Source organism: Phyllopteryx taeniolatus, chromosome 8, assembly GCF_024500385.1.
Source record: "Phyllopteryx taeniolatus isolate TA_2022b chromosome 8, UOR_Ptae_1.2, whole genome shotgun sequence".
NCBI lineage: Eukaryota > Metazoa > Chordata > Actinopteri > Syngnathiformes > Syngnathidae > Phyllopteryx > Phyllopteryx taeniolatus.
Window position 1 is genome coordinate 3,811,517 of NC_084509.1, and position 20,292 is coordinate 3,831,808.

General features: G+C 39.0%; 2 protein-coding genes across 14 annotated transcripts in view; both read right to left on the reverse strand.

Annotated features, from left to right (window-relative positions):
• zbbx (zinc finger, B-box domain containing) overlaps window positions 1-9,612 on the reverse strand; it is a 67,361-nt gene extending 57,749 nt beyond the window's left edge. For 12 of the 13 annotated variants that reach the window (XR_009789704.1, XR_009789705.1, XR_009789707.1 and 9 more), the window contains exons 1-4: window positions 9,472-9,612; window positions 8,424-8,542; window positions 7,862-7,975; window positions 533-620 (exon numbers count right to left, since the gene is read on the reverse strand). Coding sequence is in view for 9 of the 13 variants with exons in the window: in XM_061781981.1 (XP_061637965.1) it covers window positions 533-620; window positions 7,862-7,975; window positions 8,424-8,482 (261 nt within the window). In the remaining 4 variants the exon portion in view is untranslated. Of the gene's footprint in view, window positions 1-532; window positions 621-7,782; window positions 7,976-8,423; window positions 8,543-9,471 lie in introns of those variants that run through there. The other variant, XM_061781984.1, reaches the window with a different exon arrangement.
• An 8,653-nt stretch (window positions 9,613-18,265) lies between these two features.
• Window positions 18,266-20,292, reverse strand: part of LOC133482118 (WD repeat-containing protein 49-like) — a 39,747-nt gene continuing 37,720 nt past the window's right edge. Inside the window, exon 18 of the mRNA XM_061781800.1 lies at window positions 18,266-19,127. The gene's annotated coding sequence lies outside the window, so the exon portion shown is untranslated. The remainder of the gene's footprint in view (window positions 19,128-20,292) is intronic.

The window sequence follows — 20,292 nt, forward strand, 5'->3', positions numbered from 1 at the left end:
TTCATTTCTAAACTTCAGGCACATATTAAAATAGTTACTTAAGAGATTCAAAGTGAAAATATTGTATGTGCATCAGAAATGTATTACATTAAAATACCACCCAATGGCAAGACACCAGAGGAGAAAAATTAGTATTTTTACCAGGTGGAGAGGGCATTAGTTTCATGTATCTAAATACATTTTTAAAAAGATGTTAACATCCCCCAATTATCACAGTAAATGTTTTTAACAAGGCAAAAAAGCATTAAAACAAGACATTCAAATGTTGTGAAGTGTAGTGGCAAGGTATAGTATTTTATCAAATATCTTCACTGCGCCGGTAAATTCTGGTACTGGTAAATTCATAATATACTCCAAATTTGGCCAGTATATATTAACCAAACACCAAAACAAAGAAATATATTTCAGACATGTTTTTATTTATTTTTTTGACAAAATCAGAGAGAAATACGAATTTCAACGTCTTATTTTTTGCATAGAATGCTACTAAATTCTTGTGAGAATAGATTCAACAAGTACAGAAAATTGTTACCTTTTGGATTTTCTTGGAGTCTTGCATCAGAGCACTGCTGTTTATTGATCCTAATTGTTCTGCCTTCCGATATGAAATTCCTGAATGCCTAAAAAATGAGAGAGAAAAAGAGTAGGCATTTTGGCAATTGTGGTTAGATAGTCATCGTACAAGCATTAATGAATTTGATACCACTTTATCACAGCTGTACCTCTCTATACAAATTTGGATTCTAAACTTCGTTTTTTAATAAAACACTCCCAAGCAACTTTGGCAGAGTTCCAACAAAGAGACTTGAAGAACTTCACAGTAGCTTTCAAATACAAAAAATGAAAAAATCCAAGGGGAAAAAGAATTATCTAATGTTTGAGTTTAAAACTATGATGAATTTTTACCGTTAAGTTGACCTGGAGATCCTGGTAATATGATCACTTTATGATCATGCAACAGACACTTGTTTAGGTACACGACATTCATCTGTCCAATTTGGATACCGCTTGCCCACATTATGGTCACAGGAAGCTAGAAACTATGACAGATGACTTTGGACAAGAGATGGGGCGGCTGCGGCTGAGTTGGTAGAGCGGGTTGTCCAATGATCAAAGGGTGGGTCTTTCTAATCCCGGCTCAGACTGTCCGCTGTTAAAGTGTCCTTGGGCAAGACACTAAACCCTAAATTTCTCCAAGTGGGCCTGGTGGTGCCTTGCATGGCAGCAGGCACCCACTGCTGTTTGAATGGGTGCATGTGAGCCTCTGCAAAGCACTTTAGGCACTGCGATGGTGTAGATAAGTACATTTACCATTTACATCCTGATTAGTTGTCATCCAATCACAGGGCAAATATAGACAACCATTCAAAATTATAGCACATTAAGAATTTTCAGTTAGCCACTACAGAAAACACCCCACAAAAACGCAGGGAACATACAACATAGATTTTCTCGACAGTGAGGTCATCATGCTGCTAGACCTGAACACAAAATTTGAATCCAAGAGCTGCTGCATACATTTTTTTAATTTTCCCTTTCTAATCTTCTACACCACTATGACACTAAAACTGCAATAACAACGTTAAATCAATACCTGTAAAGTGTGTTAAAAAATACCTGTGAGAAATCAAAAACAATGTTATAAACAGCTCTTGCAATGCTGCACCCAATTTTATGTCTTGTGAGTGTAAACTACAGCTGTGAGACCAACATTCTTGCTCACGTGCCACATTAATTTACATCAGTGACCAACAGATCAATATCTTCACAATATAGTACAGTATTTCTCCTTCACCCTTCACATCATCTGGCTTCTGACCTGTTCTAGAAATTGGAAACATTCCACACAAAAAAGGATTGTTGGGATTTAAAAAGCAGAATTTTTATTTTTTTTTATTATTATTAACTGAATTTCAGAAAATTGTCATAACCTATTAACACTCACTGTTTAAAACCACGGAGAAGTATGTTTCTGTGGGAAATATATATTGCAGGACTAGTAAATTCTTAAAAGAGTTCAGAGAAGATAAGAAAAGGAATCTTCATTGAGATGGGAGTTATTCATGCTCATGTCATTGAATTATTTATGCTATTGTGAAGGCTGTTTATTTTTGGCTGAGCTGCGAACCTTTCACAGAAAGTCAAACAATATCTGTGTTTAAATGTGACGACAGAGTTGCCAACTGCCTGAACTCTGTTGGTAGGTTGTGCTGACACTGAGGGTGGGCGTCAGGTAATCACCCCAGTGCCATTGCCCTGGCAACTGACTTGTCACCAAGGGAGACAGCTCAGGCACACCTCTTCCGGTGCAGGATGACAAGTTGTCCCTTCAGGACATGCCACTCTAGAGAAATAAGGTGTGTTGGGAATCTTTGTGGACTTTGCATTAGCCAACACCTCGTTACCTAATCCAGACTGATTCACTTACATCTGCACACGCCTTCAGCATGTAAAAAGAATATAATTGCTCATAGAGATTGAAAGAAAGTGACACATTCATATACTGTTCACCATTATAAACACATAATTATACTTACAAAGTTTAGACTCAAAATATTGGCTTGACTATGAGTGCTTCTGACAGAATTATCCACACAATGTTAGATGAGCAAAACGACAGTTCTCTTTTCAAAAATGTTAACAGCACATTTGAATCCTATACCTATAATGCAAGGGTGAGTACATATACATATATATATATATACACACATGTATATATATATATATATATATGGCGACGCGGAGTAAATGTCTTTACACACAGACAAACACAAGCACACACATATACACACACACATCCATCCATCCATTTTCTTATATATATATATATATATATATTATATATAAACATATTATATATATATGTGTGTGTGTGATATTTTAGTTTTTCTTTAAGAAATCTGCAAAAATTCAAACAATTCTGCTTTTTTTCTGTTAATATGGGGTGCTGTGTGTACATTAATGAGGAAAACATTTTTAGCAAATGGCTGCAATATAACAAAGAGTGAAAATTTTAAGGGTGTCTGAATACTTTCTGTACCCACTGTATATATTTATTATCTGTACCGCTTATCCTCACCAGGGTCCTGGACATGCTGGAGCCTATCCCAGCTATCTTCGGGTGAGAGGCAGGGTACACCCTGAACTGGTCGCCAGCCAATCGCAGGGCACGTATAAACAAACAACCGTTCACACTTACGGCAGTTTCGAGTCTTCAATCAACCTACCACACGTTTTGGGGGTGTGGGAGGAAACCGGAGTACCCGGAGAAAACCCACACAGGCACGGGGGCAACATGCAAACTCCACACAGATGAGGCCGGGAATAGAACCCGGTCCTCAGAACTGTGAGGCAGATATGCTAACCAGTCCTCCACCCTATGTGTGTGTGTGTGTGTGTGCGTGTTTATACACTAAGAGCAAGAATCAACAAAGAGAAACGGCACCAAGAAAAGCAAGGGGAAAAAGAGTTGTCCTTAAAGAGAAGGTATAAGAGAGCTGGTAGCATCTATAATCCTTCAAGGCTGAAAGTCAAAGTCAAATTAAAGCTCGGAGTCGGGCAGGCCCAACCATTGAAGGATGTACTACATTTGCCCCAAGACATTGGACTGACTTTATTATTGCATGTCATCATAAAAGTAATTACACCATACGTCCTCTCAGCAAACTAAATTTGTACATATTCTTTCGGCCCAAATAACTGAATCCACCTCTAATACGAGGATAATCAATCCATTTACTCGAGGGGCTGTGTGATCTTACAAACAATCAAAGAGAGTGGTGCATAACATAGATACACAAGAGCCAGCACAGCTTGAGTATAAATCACAGCTTGAAGAGTTGCAGGGAAAGCTTGTCAAAGATGCACTCCTATTGTACTTTAAGGATTCAATTCCAAGTAAGCTTGCACTTCATAAAGCAGAACATCGAAAGATTTGTACATTGCCAATCAGTAAAGAACTAATGAGATGATTGGGGAACAATACTAATGTGATGATGTATGGTTCCAATGGAAATGCGAATATGAAATTTCTAAATATAGAACAAAAATAAATGCGATCTAACAAAAGCATTTGTGCAAAATGTGTTATGGTCTGATGAAATCAGGGTGACCGTTGAACTTTATGGTCACAATTTTGAATGGTATGTTTGGCACAAAACAGTTCCAAATACCAGTAAATTGCTGCTAACTCCCATACACTATATTGTAAAAATGTTGGGTACTTTTTATCACTGTGTAGTTGACAGTGTAGCTAACTTCCATCCATCCATTTTCTGAGCCGCTTCTCCTCACTAGGGTCGCGGGCGTGCTGGAGCCTATCCCAGCTGTCATCGGGCAGGAGGCGGGGTACACCCTGAACTGGTTGCCAGCCAATCGCAGGGCACATAGAAACAAACAACCATTCACACACAGTCATGCCTACGGGCAATTTAGAGTCTCCAATTAATGCATGTTTTTGGGATGTGGGAGGAAACCGGAGTGCCCGGAGAAAACCCACGCAGGCACGGGGAGAACATGCAAACTCCATACAGGCGGGGACGGGGATTGAACCCCGCACCTGTGAGCTGTGAGGCTGACGCTCTAACCAGTCGGCCACCGTGCCGCCTTGTGGCTAACTTAAGACAACTATTACATTAGAAGCAATTTCAGTATAAGGTGGTACAGTTCTACCACCTACCATAGAACATAAGCACAACACAGGACAATATTAAATGTTATTGATGGAGTGCTGTATCAAAATCACACAGGCAGCTGTACCCACACCATGCATGATGAGGCCAGTGAAGTTGTACATGGTGCAGTATTTCAACATGACACAAAGCGAAGTGTTCACGTGCTTGTCATGTATGTAGCTGCAATAACACAGCCCTCTTCCCATGTTGATTTATAACTCCTTTATTAGGATTGGATGTTGGACCGCCATTGTTATACAGCCTATTCCAGCTGACTAAAATTTAAAAGCAGTCTGGTCAGCGTCAATGGCAAGGCCGTTTTGAAAAGAAAAGGAGAAAAAAAAAGGCATAGAAGTCAGTTGCTTAAACTACTCTGCAACCAAACTTTTCCATTCGAACATTTACAGTATTAGGCCTCTTATAGAGAGATAATGCCGCATCAGTATAAACCTGACCCCAATTATAGCCTGGAACTGTTATGTAAAAAGGGTTATAATATATCCATGTCTCACATTGTTTGGTTACTGGGTCTTCTACAGCCTTCCCTTCCTCTGCCTGATTCCCTCTCTCCAACCATCACTCAGTGTTTCTTGTGTTACAACTGGTGAAAGAGGCAATTTCTCTGCACTTTATGATAAGCCTCTTAAAGACCCTGATCCCTCTTTTAAGCCCCTCTAATTACAGCCCACCAACATGTAAGATTCAGTCCTAATAATGTTATTTTCCTATTGCATGGAAAAACAGGTGGTCATAATGATTCAATCCGTTTGATATACAGTATCATACAAAAGTGAGTGCAGCCCTCACATTTGTGTAGATATTAAATGTCTTAAAATATATTTGCATTAAACACAAAAAAATGACACTTTACTACAATATAAAGTAGTTAGTATACAGCTTGTTTAACAGTGTAAATGCCCTGTCCCTCAAAATAACTCAACACACAGCCATTATAGTGAAATGTTAGCAACTAAAGTGAGTACACCCCGAAGTGAAAATGTCAAAATTGTAGTTTGTGTCAATGTTTTGTGTGGCCACCATTATATCCAGCAATGCCTTTACACTATTGGGCTTGGAGTTCACTAGAGCTTCACAGGTTGCCACAAGAATCCTCTTCCACTCCTCCATGACCTCACAAAGCTGGTGGATGTGACAGATTTGTACTCCTCTACCTTGTTTTAGTATGCCCAACAGATGCTCAACAGGGTTTAGGTCCGAAGACATGCTTGTCCAGTCCCATAATTTTATACACAGCCTCTTTAGCAAGGCAGTGGTCATCTTGGAGGTTTGTTTGGGGTCGCTATCATGTTGGAATCAGTTACCAAAAGGGAGGGGATCATGCTGTGCTTCAGTATGTCACAGTACATCTTGGCATTCATACTGTAGTTCCCTCAATGAACTGTAGCTTTCTCGTTCTCGCTGCACTTGTGCAGCCCCAGACTATATTACTCGACTCCAGGCAAAACACACTTGTCTTTGTAATCACCTGGTTACCACCACACATGCTTGATCCGAAGCAATTATCTTGGTCCAGTAATCTATGTCCTTCATCTGCTTGTCTTCAGCAACCTGTTTGCAGTTTGTTGTTGTTTTTTGTGCACCTCTTTAGAAGAGGCTTCCTATTGGGACACCAGCCATGCAGACCAATTTGATGCGTTGTGCACCGTATGGTCTGAGCACAGACAGGCTCACCCTACAGCCCTTCAACCTCTGCAGCGATGGTGGCAGCAGCACTTTTATGTCTGTTTTCTAAAGGCAACCTAAGCCTGTGACGCTGAGCTTGTGCACTCAAACTTCGTTGGTTGACCATGATAAGGCCTGTTCTATTAAACGGTTTGGTTGGTACTTGGCATTTTATGTGAAATCAAAATAACAAGAAACCAAGAAATATGTGGTTTCATGGGTCATAGTCAATATCTACACACATGAAGATGTTCAGACTGCACAAGAGATGTTAAATAACAGTCACCAGTCACACCATTAGGTATACCTGCACAATTTTGTGGAACCTAAAACAAGACTTTTATGAAAAATTTAATAAATTACGCCACAATCCCCACACCCAAAGTTCAAATACCAGTTTTGTTTTTTGCTGTTAGGAAAAAAAGAGACCAAGATAATAATTTTAAAACTTTTTCCACCATTAATGTGACCTTTAACATGTACAAGTCATTTAAAAAACATCTGTGTCTATGTTCAGAATTAACCCATCACATTCAAATGCATTCTAAATGGGAGTTAGCACACACCTGCCACAATTTGAAGCGCATCTGATTAACCCCAAATAAAGTTCAGACATATGAGTTTCTGTAATTTTTGTAGTCACATATTACAGTACAGCCATGGTCTCCAGGGAGCTTCCACAGCATCAGATCTTTGTTCAAAGAATCAGTCAAGAGACACACGAATGGTAGAAAAAGTTTTGAATATATCTTGGTCAGTTTTTATATCACAAAAACCTTGCATGTGAACAAGGGGTGTGTAGACCTTTTTATATCCACTGTATTAATTCAGCCATTCATGTTCTATACTGCTTATCCTCATTAGGTTTGTGGGTAAACTGGTTACCTAGGAATGGTTCAATAAATTAATATATAGTTATGAATACATAGTTTTATGTAAATATCATTTGTACAAAAAGGCATCCCCTTTATAAACATTACTCCAGACACCTGATACGCTATGTAGAGGAAAGTGTTGAGTAAATAAACACTTATGATCGCAATACTAGTCACTTTAAACTGCATAAAGTCTCTGCGCCATTTGCATAATCGTCACTGCACCAGACTATTGTTCTATTAGTCATTTCAAACTGCTCTAAATTGCTAGAGGGATCGGCATCATTTTGCACAATTGTCAAAAAAAACATATTACTGGTAACCTTTTATTGCTCAGTGACTGTGTTTTTATGTCTCCAAAGTATTCTCTGTCGATTGATTGTCTGTTGTCGTACTAGAGCAGCTCCATCTACCGGAGACAAATTCCTTGTGTGTTTTTGACATACATACACATACTTGGCAAATAAAGATGAGTCTGATTCTAATTGCCACCATGTGTGAGTACAGGTATCTCTAAGTGTAAAATTAAATTATTCTGATCTCTGTCATACTTCCAATTGTATCGTTCCACTTCTGACTTTTCCAGGGCTCCTCTTTCTCCACCAGACGAGCTGAGCCACTCATACTCACCCCCTCTCGTCTTTCTCTCTTCTCATACTCTCTTTCAGCTTTTGCAGTTTCTCTTCAAGCTCATTGCCCTGCTGGGCCAGAGTCACCGTCTCCAACTGCAGGCCTTGTGGACTTCTATGGTAACATACATACATATATACACACATGCACACACACTTTTATGAAAGCAGTCAATGACAGTCAATCATACAAATGACCCCCTCCTTCAGACTAGCAAGCCAGGCTCTCATCAATACGTTCAATTCATCCACTGCGCAGATCCCTGTTGCCAAAGCTGATCAATATTTTCATCAATTAGTCACAGGATGAGTGTAGCACCAAGCTCAAGCATTAATTCAGTCAATTGCTAGTTGGCAAATGAAAAAGTACACATGGACATTGAACTACATTTCACAGTGTTACGGAGAGACCAAGCATGCTGAATTGCAAATTGTCATAATCTTGGTGACAAAATTAATCCTACATGTAACTTCGAATGTATGTTAAATAATGGCTGACAAATTACACAGATTCAATTGTAGCAAATGTTTTAAGTCACATCGGTGATGTTATCTCAACTTACCTGGCACCAAATTGTAAAGATTTTGATTTGGGAAGCACCACAAAGTCGTTTAAATCCATGTCTCCTCTTGAGCTGGGAGGCCTGCGTCTTTTTGGTGGCTTAATACAAAGACAATTCCTCTGCAATAAGAAACAATAGTAATGCCATTGAGTGCATGATCACGCTCCCTTGGAACTAAATCACACACAGTCATCACCGCTGTTACTGTCTTCTAAATGGATGCCGCTGGAAAACCATGACCACAGCACACAGATTTGCCAAAAAGAATGCAGGGTAGTTAAAACAACTAGCAGTAACTGTTTAAAGGGCTATTGAGAAATTAGTTAAGTGAAGCATATTAGGTATATTGTTATGGCGAGAGCAGAGAAACTGCCAGCAACACAGCTGATGGCTTTGAAATGAGGGTTAAGTTTTACGAAGAAAAGACAAAGCAAATATTTCCATTTCACCTGTGATTTTAAAGCAATATTAAAATCAACAGACAATCCATTGATCGATTTTCTATAGCGCAGTGCATTAAACATGTTAAATTGAATAATTTGGGAATTTAAAAACATCCCTCTAACTTCCAACATATCAAAAATCGCTTGTTGGAAAAGAGAGAAAAGCTCAGCTCAAATAATACCTTCGATCTGTCACTATTTTTGGAAACGGGATCGTGATCCCGGGGTTGGCAGGGATTTTCACGTTGCTGATAGTCCAATAGTAAACTCCGACTGTAAAGTGAAACACTTAAATGACAACTAGTGCTTTGGTGAGATAAAAAAAAACAAATAGTAATAATAAGGGCCAATGTTTAGTCTTGAGCGGAGTAGAACAAAGAAAACGGAGTACTCACGGGAAATAAACTAGCACTAGCAATAACATGCTTAGAACGAGTATGTTAAAATTAAAATAGCCACATCCGTGAAGCTGCCGAGTGCATATTACATCATTGACACACGAGTATTAAGTCAAAGTTGCATAATGGCAGACGCAAAGTTAAGTTTAGTGAGCATTAAAAAAAAATAAAAAACATCAGTTAACTAACTATATGGCCTAAACTTACCTGACGTGTAATTTTAACCCAGCACGTGTAGTGAAGCAGTCGTACGTCAAGATGAAAACGTTTTCTTTAAGTTGTCATCAAGTCGTTGGTTGCAGTTTTTCTTTTACCGAATGCACGCGGAAGCAGCAGTGTTGGTTTAGGTTTAGGTTTCCACGACAACGGAAGCACGTGACCCCAGCTCTCCTCGCGAGAGCTGGGCAGTTGACGAGATTACAAATATAGTTTTATGAAAATAAACATTTGTAATCGTATGTTCCTAAATATTTATCATACTAAGCATTTGTGTGGGAATAAACATTTTCTCAAAGCTTTTAAATTGGGTTGTATGATGCTTTTTATTCTTTCATTGTGAAATAAATTGTAAAGTGTTAATAATACATTTAAGAATTACGAGAGAATGACAAATTTTCAATTAGTCACTTTGGAAATGTTGACAAGAGTGCTTGTGCCTCTAGATTAATTAGGCTATTGCGTGTTTTGATTGCATTATTGGCATAATACAAATGAAAGGGCTTTAAAGATAGCTGAATCCCCATGTATTATATATTGGGTGTAGTGGTTATATCCCCCTGATCTAGTTATATTGGTCAATTTCCATCCATGCACGCTGTGATCGCGAGATTACACTTTCAGTTTCCCGGACATCGACATCTGGTCGTTGGAGACTATATTGCTCCTCTCTCTCATCTACTAACAACTTCACAGAACATGCAAGAAGCGGGAATAAAACTGCACCTCTTGTATGCTAAATGCAGACGTAAAGGGTGATCTTGCATATTTTAATTACAATTTCATATTTTATTTACTTATTTATGGTTGCATTATTATTTCAATTATTGTCTTTTATGATTTATCTACAGCACTTTTAACAGCTGTGGTTGTTGTTAAAGTGCTGTAAAAATAAAGCTGAGTTGAGTTATTTTTACAGCACTAAATCATAACAAACATGATGTAAAGGCTCATGCTGTTGCTCCTGTGAAAGCAATGAATAATCCGCAAGGTTTCACTTCAGTGCAAAACCCTGCTCTTTCCCATCTTATGTCAGTCTACCCATCTCTATCTTTTTATATCACCCTACATGCTGGAGTAAGAACTCTTGCACCTGCCATCATGGAAGTGTGCATGTGATTAACTGAGCGTAGCTGTGGGCGGATGGTCATTTAGGGTTGTGACCCCTCTGCTGTATTCTGTTTCGACTGCTAAGCAGTGACTCTCCACCGCTCGTTTTCGCTCCCTCTCACTCCCTCTCACTCTCAGAGCAGCCAGTAAAGGCTGATGGGCATGCACGGGCATACCGATGAGTGGTTGGGGAGAGCAAAGAGAATACGGAAAAAGGAGGAAGGGGGTACTAGAATGAAGGATGCATGGTAGAGAAAAAGAGAAATTAGGGACAAGAAGGCAAACAAAAAAGCAATGGGTGTGGAAGAAGTGGTACAAGAGTGCAATAGAATGCACAACAAGGCTATAACAGCAGAGCAATTACCATAAAAGGACATGCAATCCACTGTGAAATGTCAAGGTTATTTATGTCATTAGGAGGCAATGACGATGGTTTGGTAATGAATGTCATCTGCTGAGTTTAACCTCATTTGGGTCCCTTATGCCACCCCACATTTTATTGCATACAGCTGGTTAAATAGTACCGTATTTTCACGACCATAAGGCGCACCGTATTAAAAGGCGCAGTCTCAGTTACGGGGTCTGTGTCTGTATTTAACACATACATAAGGCGCTCCGTATTATTGGACGCAGGCATGGTAAGGCGCCCCGTCCATTTTGGAGAAAATTTAAGACTTTTAAGTGCGCCTTATGGTCGTGAAAATACGGTGCTTGGCCAGTGACTAGTACTTAAGTCTCGCGTATTGAGTGTGTAAATCTCTGTAATGGAAACCAGCACAGCGGTGTAAGTATATGTTAGTGCGGAATGCTTAAATGAGGGTGCTGGTTGTTGAGTCAGTGGTCAGTGCGCTCGCCTTTTAACCCAGGGGTGCGTTGGCCGAGTGGGTTCGAGCCTCCGGCAAAGACCGCACCTGATGAGCATTATTACATCTGGAACTACCAATATGTCCAAGGAGATCCCAATTCAAGTGAAGAAAATCCACATTAGGCTGGAGAAATAGCAAAAACCTTTTTGGAGAATTTGGGCAGCATGGTGGACGAGTGGTTTGTACGTCTGCTCACAGTTTTGAGGTTTATGGTTTGAATCCTTCCTGCCTGGATATCGTATACCTCGTGCTTGTGTGTGTTTTGTCAGAGCATTCCCGCTTCTTCCCTCATTCCAAAAACATGCATGTTAGGTTAATTGAAGATTTGTCTATAGGGTGGTGAGCGGAGAGTGAATGGTTGTGTGCCCTGAGATTAACTGGTGGTGACCAGTCCAAAGTGTTGACTTCTTGCCCAAAGTCAGCTGGAATAGGCAACAGCTCAACTGCAACCCTAATGAAGACAAGACAGAAAATTGATGGATGGATATTCTTTAATCAAATCCCTTCAAACCAATGATTTCCAAATTGTCCATTTTCACTTAATCACTGCCAGCCTTCCCAGTTAACGTGGATATTTGACTTCTAAAGCTGTCAATGGCAGTGCATGTGTTAATTGGTCTGAAATAAATGCTCTTCTACTAGATGCCCGAAGATACAATTAACATGTGTATCCACCCTGTTACCATTCATACAACTGAATTGTTAATATTCTCTGTTATCATGGTTTAATGATTATTAACAAGCAAATGTTGAAATGGACACTCTAGTAATCCTTAATCTGATGTGGCCTGCATGTTTTTGGACTGGTATCTTTGGGGAAAAAAAATATTATGAGGGGAAAGGGGACAATAGGAGTTTCTATTTGGGGATGCTAAGGCATACCTAAATTGAATCCCAGCGCCCCTAAAATTGTAATTATTTATTTTTATAGTGTATCCTTTTTAAACAAACACTGAGTACTTGGTCAAAACTTGATCTTTTAACAACAAAAATACAGCACCCCCCTTGCCTCAAAATTGGTTTGTTCCACCCAATTTCTCCCACTTCTCCCTGACTGGTCCCTGAGCAATACGCTGCCTTCCAGTCGTGTACTCTACAGTCGTGGTGTGTCTGAATTGTGTTTTTATGTAAATTCCCCTCCCTTCAAACAAAACAGAGCTCAATACCATCGCTGGAACGGTACATATTAAAGAAAACTTTAGGGTGTGTCAATGCCCACTGTCGAACTCAGTGTTAATGTTGCTTTATTGTACAACGATTATATTTGTTTACATAAGATGTCATTTTGCATTGATTTGATTACATGGAGGACACAACACCCAAAAAGCATTTGATGAGAGATGATAGTAGATTATCAAATAACTTATAATCAAATAACGTTTATTACTTCCTATGTAGTTCATCTGATAGGAGTGTCCCAACAGGTTTCCAGGAGCAGCAAATACAATAAAGAACAAGATGCATTTGGTACATTTAGGATGCACAATGTAAATAAGTTTATCTATGGCCACATCGAAAATAATTTAATCTAGAACCATTGGGTTAAACCTGATTTGAATCCATTATTATTATTATTATTATTAGAAGAAGTAGTAGTAGTAGGAATAATAGTTCTTGTACATATACTGACATTAAAGAAAGGTAGGCTCGCAGGCCACAACAATTATATTAGCACAATCTAATTGTCAATCAACAAACAATGAGCCTTATTGTATTTGTAAAGGCAGAATTTTTTTTATTAAGCTCCCAAGGCTTTCGATTGGATATCAATTTCTTTAGCAATTTTAATATGCAGGCTATGCAGGTAATCTACTTTTGCAATGAAACATTTCTTATTGTTGCACTGAACTGATTGCCTAGGGTGAATGAAATGTTTCTTCGTTAAATTATAAAATAATGCTAAAAGATGTTTCCAAATTAACTCCCGCTGTGTTGCGCCTCATCAAACAGCAGTACGTTTCTTTTGAAGAAAAAAAAGACATTCAATTTCTCAGAAATACTGCAAAAAAAAAAAAAAAAAAGTCATGAAGATGCTTTTGCTGGGTATAGCCATCTAAAAAAATGGAAACGACTGTAGATGAGAAGTTAAAAAGAGGATCAATGACATCTCTTTATTAGCCAATGGCAAGAACACATCAGACTTTAGGTCATAAAGAGAGTGTGGCTGATTCTTCTAAAGTTTTTTCCTTTCGTTTTACTTTCCAAAGTGCCTGCAAGTTTGTGATTTATGGGTGTGGTTATAGGCTGGAATCATTTGTATGGTTTTGCTATGGGATAACGGGGGTAATCCCACTATAAAAGAATGCAAGTAACAGAAGGAATTGGTTAATTTTAGTAAAAGTAAATTCAGGCAACTAAAAGAAAAACAACAGCAAACAATTTGCTGCACATATTTTCCAAGCACACTCGTGAGAACCGTCTTTCAACTGCTGGCTTTCGGATACATTAAGCAGCATGCTCTAATGATGGGAAGGAACGAAAAGACAAACTCGTAAAGGGGCTGTCAAAAACACCATTTGCAGCGGTTTCATTTTATGACATCCATTATCAACTTTCAGCATTTTTAAAATCTGCCTAAAATATGCCTTTAGCTAAAGGAAATTGTGTTCTAGAATAGTATCTCAGTCAGCAAATTTCACGGGGAAAAAGATTCTGATTATAATTGCAGTTATGATGATAATATTGAATGATTAATTTACACATAAACAAAAAAGATGGCCAGGAAGAGTGCTAGGGTCTGCATTTGCACGCATGGATGAGAGCACTAAAATACAGAACGTTTGTTTTCTTCAGCAGTGAAGACTGACAGAGACACTGGGTAGCCGTGAAGACTGCAAGGAAATCACACAGGACCAGATAAAGTGCAATGAGAGGAAATGTGTGAGATGAAAGTAGACTGAAAAAGAAAGGGCAATTAAATGTGACGGATGATATGAAGGTGTCATGATCTTAGGGCAAGCCAGTGACTTGGTTGTCACTGAGAAAAAGAGACAGACATGTAATAAGAGCTCTGGTCTGGGGATTGGTGAAGGGGGTGGGAACCAATGGGTTAGATGAAAAAGGCCAAGTGAAAAATGAAGGGCCTGAATGTGGGTGAAGTGGGGAAGGAGAGGAGGATGGATGAGTGCAAGAAGTGAAAGAGAGGAAGGAGCCGCAGAAAAGACACGAGAGCCGCTCTTCATCCGCTGTAGTACTTTGAGCTGGCGGCCTGCGTGACCTGCACAGACACTTGGCGTGAAGATGCCCATCCGTCAAAGCGGTTATGATTGTTACCGTGGTGATGACTAGCTCAGTACACAGTGATTGCACTGATGACAGACAACCACCTGCAAAAACAAAAGAGAGAGATGAAGGACACGGGAGAGGTGGAAGTAAGGCAAAAGAAAGAAGAAAGTTGAACGATGGAATCACAAAGCATAATGAGATTCTGCATATTGTTAGGATGGTGATTGTGGGCCCAGGTGCAAATACAAGAGAAAGAGCAAGATATGATGCAGAGAAATGTATTTTATTTTATTTTATTTATCTTTGTCCTGTTCCACTTTTAGGTCAAGCAGCTAATTGTTTTGTGATTTCATGTTTACATCGCTGTAACTCTTCTGTGTATGTCCTTATCTATGAGCTCTTGATTCTGCCACATGCTGGCGATGTGCTTACTCGTGTCTAATCTGGCAGTGTATATCTGTCAGTCACTTTTTTTGTGTTGATGCTGTTTGCCTCACTGCTATAAAGAGAGCTGGAAAACCTCTGGCTTTTATAAACAAATACATGGAATTCTGCAATCACACATTTATGATTACAGACACTGCACTCAAAGCACATACTGGCAAGATGAAAGATAATACCTTGCCATTATTCCTTCAGATGGGCAATTTTATCAGCATATGAGCTTATTTGCTTTTGTGTCAACAGTCAGATGTGGAGATATCGCCGGTATGTATCAAGTGTAGACCAAGAGTGAACATAGTCCTGTTAAGACAACCATCTAACCTGCATAATAGCCTCACAAATCCATTCACCATACCTCTGAAGTCCACATTCTACATACCAATTCGATTTTTTCTATATTATTCTTATCCTTAGTTTGAATGAGCAAGTAATAAACAATTATTTGTAGTTAGCTTATTTTCTATTCTAAGTAAACCAGCGCTAGCTGTTATGTATGTTATGTATGCTGAGTCAAAATATTTCACAGCTGTGTTTTGGTGCCTAATACATATTGTTTATAAGCTCTTCCAAGCTTTCTTTATAGTCTTCATTGGTAAATTGCACTTATACTAGAAACTTAATACATTTAGTAGATCCAGAACCACCCGCGATAGGTAAAAATCTGCAATATAGACTATATAAAATCTTTTGTCTTAAATAGTTTTACCCCTCCCACATGCACTGAACACATTTAAACCTATTTAATAAAACTCTTAGAATTATTTAAAAACATTTTAAAGTATTCCTCAGCCCTTGTTCTTACTCTCTCACTGTCAAGAAATGGGAGACTATCTTATAACAGTACTTCAATGAAACAAAAAGAAGACTCACTCAGTTCTCCAAATGAGAGGCAAAGGTTGCTTGCTTCAAGGTGTTTGTCACTCCCAAGTTTAAAGTAAAATTGATACGTATAACAAACACCCAAATGTTCAACAGAACCATATAATTTTGTTTACCGTTAGCATACTAGATAAATTGTAACACATTTCCTTTCACTTCAACACACACAGCAGCAATGAATGCAAACGGAGCATACTACTACACAAAAGAAAATATTCTCTCCGCTCTGTGTGAACATCAACCATTATTAGATGGCTATTGGGGACCTTCTCTACCTCTTCTCCTTGCTGCAATTCAATGCTGCCTGGCATGTTGCAGCACAATGTGGTACTACACTGAAAGTGTGCAATTCTAAATTTGGGCTTGCCCGTATACTTTAAAATCACAAAGAAATTGCATAAAGATCAGCAACATAGCAGGCCGCGAACGATAAGTTGTTCATCGTAAATCATTTCAGAATTACACAAGGTGCCTTGATAGCGTCGGCTGGTTCATTTCCCTCATTCTCGACTACTTCCTATCGTCTACTGCATTGCTCCAATAACCCCCTTTACTGGCCTGTATGACAACCTGGAATTGTTAGGCTTCGTTCCGCATTTCCAAATAATGAGCAAGAGCTACAATGGCTGAAAAGGATGGAAAAAGGACACTGGACAGGTGAAACAGACCCAGAAAGCACTACAAGTCCATTGTTTCAAGTACTGGCAACCTACACGAGGCCACTAAGTATATGGAGCACCTACGCCAATTAATGAGCTCTAACGCGAAATAAATTCTACCCATAGAACAAATAAAATGGCACCTGGTTGCGCACCGACCTCCACCAAGGCTGAATCTTCCTAAACTGTTCCACTCCACTCCTTTAGTTGACAGTAAAGCACATTACAAAGGAAACTGCAAATATTCCATAAAAAGGCAGAATTTTAGCAGAGCTTCCAAAGTAGAAGTAGGCAGCGAGTGTACAATCGCAGTTGCAATATAATGTGGTGTAGCAATAGGGTCAGTTAATGTATATTTCAAAATAATACAAATTAAAAAATTATTTAAAGGGTTGAATAAAGCTACTGGTGGTGCATGAAAAGTTTTGTAAAGGAAAGTGTTAGTTAGTCAGAGGTGATAAAAACACAACTGTACATGCCGCAAAATCAGCAAATACTGTTACTTGCACTTAAAGAAACATACAGCATCTCTCAAAACAAAGAAATACAAATGCAGTCTCTTAAGAAGCAGCCCAGATAGCGCATGCATTCTGCAGCATTCGTTCATCGGCACAGCCCATGTACTCTCTAGCACACACTTACATGCATACTGTAGACTACATAGACACACCTGAGATGGACAATTTCTGTCACCACAGCACTTTCCCAAACTGCCTCTGATTAAACAGCAGCTTAGAGTGTTTTTAATTTCATGGAAGAACAGACAGCGAGTTATGGGGGCCAAGAGAAAAAATGGGAGGTGAGGCAGAGGGAGAGAGCAATGGATGTATGGACAGGAGGAGAGACAAACAGGAACGTGGACAGAAACCCGATAATAATTTTAAAAAGAGAGAATTAAACAGTATGAAGGGATGTTAATTATGCCGAAAGGTGTTGATGGTAGACAAGGATTTTTTGGGGGGGTGGGGACAGAGGAAGAATACGATGAGATAAAGGTGAAGGCCAAAGAGTTTTGAAGGCTAGTGGGGAATTTAGAAAACCTTGAAGCGGTGAGGGGAGTAGGAAAAAAAAGAACATTCGCTTGCCAGGAGGTTGAGGCCTTCAGCATTTCACATAACAATTTTAAATCCAAGCTAAAAATCTGTGAATGCTGTATTTGTAATTTGTCTTATGTTCCAACACACTCTTCTTATCGCACGCACGCACACACACGCACGCACGCACGCACGCACACACACACACACACACACACACACACACACACACACACACACACACACAGGCTTTTAGTTAGCGCTTAAATGGAAAAGGGAGATTATTGAAGATATCAACTATGGTGATGTGACCAGGGGGCCAAAGTGTCACAATGTGTTCCAAGCCGACACACAAGTGAGATGGTGTGTGCATCGACTGCAAATATAAAAACGAGTTAAGCCACCGAACTGGAGAAATGTAAGTGTGTGCGTGTGTGTCTGCCATGCATATATATTATATATTTCACTACTAAAGTGGCTCAGTCAAAGGTCTTTTTAGCATACAGAAAAGACACAGACATTCTTTTATAACAATCTTTTCTTTTTTTTTCTTTTTTATTCAGGGCTTTACAATACATGCTAAAGTACCCAGCCATTCATTTACTTGAAAGATCACCTCGTGGCCTTAAGGAGAACTGTGAACTAGCTCGCTACGGTACCAGAATGGTAATAACAATACATGAATTTTAATGCCATACCCTCTGAGATAGGACCTATAATCTTGAATGTTTAAGTATGACCTGCGTAAGGATATTAGAGCATCTGTACATGCATGCTACGTCTTACCTTTAGACTGAGCAGATTTTCATCTTGCCCAAAGGCATGTTTGTGATGTGAAAAGAGATAAATCAAGGTGCCTTTAATCCACATCAAATGCCATAGGCTCCAGTAATCATTGGGTCTCATTTGCATTGGATTTCGAAATATGCTGCAATGGTGTGAAAGTATTTCTGCGTAGAATGTAAACTCACAAAGCCGTTGGCCCTACAGAACTCACAGTTGGAACAGACAGGGTGTGGAGAGTATTAGCTTATGTGCATGTAACCAGCCTGCAGAGACGGCATGTGTAATTTTTCAAAATTAAAGTGTCATTGTCATTTGACATTTATCATTCAAAAAGCCTAGTGAGTGCGGTTTGTATATGTAAAAAAACTATTGAATTGGCCTATGGAGTAGTTACACTTGAGCCATATGAGCCTCTGCAAGGGGCTCCATGACCATGAAAAAGAATTGAAGAGTTTTTCAGGGCGATTTTTCCCACGTCCGCAGTGTGGATGTATGCTGTGTCTCGGGTCAAGGGTTGTGTCATTGTAAAGGTCCAATCTTGTTACAATTTTGGTCTTGGTGGGCTGCAGGCTTCAGAGATTGGCAAGGTCAAACTGCATGCTGCTGACGTGTGACTTTCTAAGGTTGCTGGCTGTTCAGTCTACCTGTATAAAGAAAGAACATATCAAAAGATATCATGGATTTGTAAAATTACAGTCATAAAATTATTGTGGGAGTGTAAATTGACATACAGTATTACACACTTCCAGATGCCATTATTATTATTATCGCTCAGTGTAGTCTGTTGTCAAGTAATCTAAGTGCCTCTCTGCATAATTTTTTCTGACTTAAATTTTCATCTTTAGCACATTTTGTCTAAACTCTAATTTATCTCTCTATTTATCTTCGCAGCATACCGGCTCTACTCATCTAACCTCGCAATTGCTTATTTTCTCATTGGCATCTCCTATCTTTTCACCTGATACTGTCTCAGTTCATACTTACCCAACCAAATTTGAATCTCTAAAATCAGACATATGCAGGAAGTGGGATTTTATGAAGTTGTATAATTTAGTACTACTTTTATTGGCCTACGATATACAGGCTCCAAAATTTTGATTTCAACCAGAATCATCGAGGAGAATACTTCTCTAAAGTCGCACAAAAACCTAAAACTGCCATCAAGCACGACATCACATGAAACGTCCGCATATTTCGTGGTACTTAAGGTCAGTGAGCATCCAAAGGACGAATGCCACAAGTGTATTTTACTTTCCCTTTGGATTTTTTTGTGTAATGGCTCAACGTTAATGAGTGGACGGTACATTACACTAGAAAGTCTTTTTGAGACAGGAGTTACCTTGCCAGCACAACAGTAATATGAACCTTCATTGATAAGGGTGCGTTTGTGTTTTTAAATAATAACTTGTATGACAGTTAATTGTGTTAAAACGTTACATAAAAGATTGCCTGTACATCTAACTGTTTTATGTCCCTGGAATTTTTTTTTCCCGTAATTTAAACAAATTTGGAGGTAAACCTATTTCCTGGAATGGATTGCATTCAATGTAAAGAGTCTGTTTTTTTTTGTTTTTGTTTGTTTTTTTAAAACCTGTCCTGTTCAGCTGCATGGCCTTGCAGAATGGTGGATCTGTATGCCTTTGTGCTGGAACAGTTTTGCTGTGCAACAGAAGAGTTTGAAATACTCCCCTGTTTATTTTAAAAAATTTTATAATTATGATGTTTATTGAAAATGCAGCCCGACAGAAAAGGGCTGCAGAAAAGGGTGAAAACCACAGCAGAACTATAGTGAGACAGTCTTGATATTTG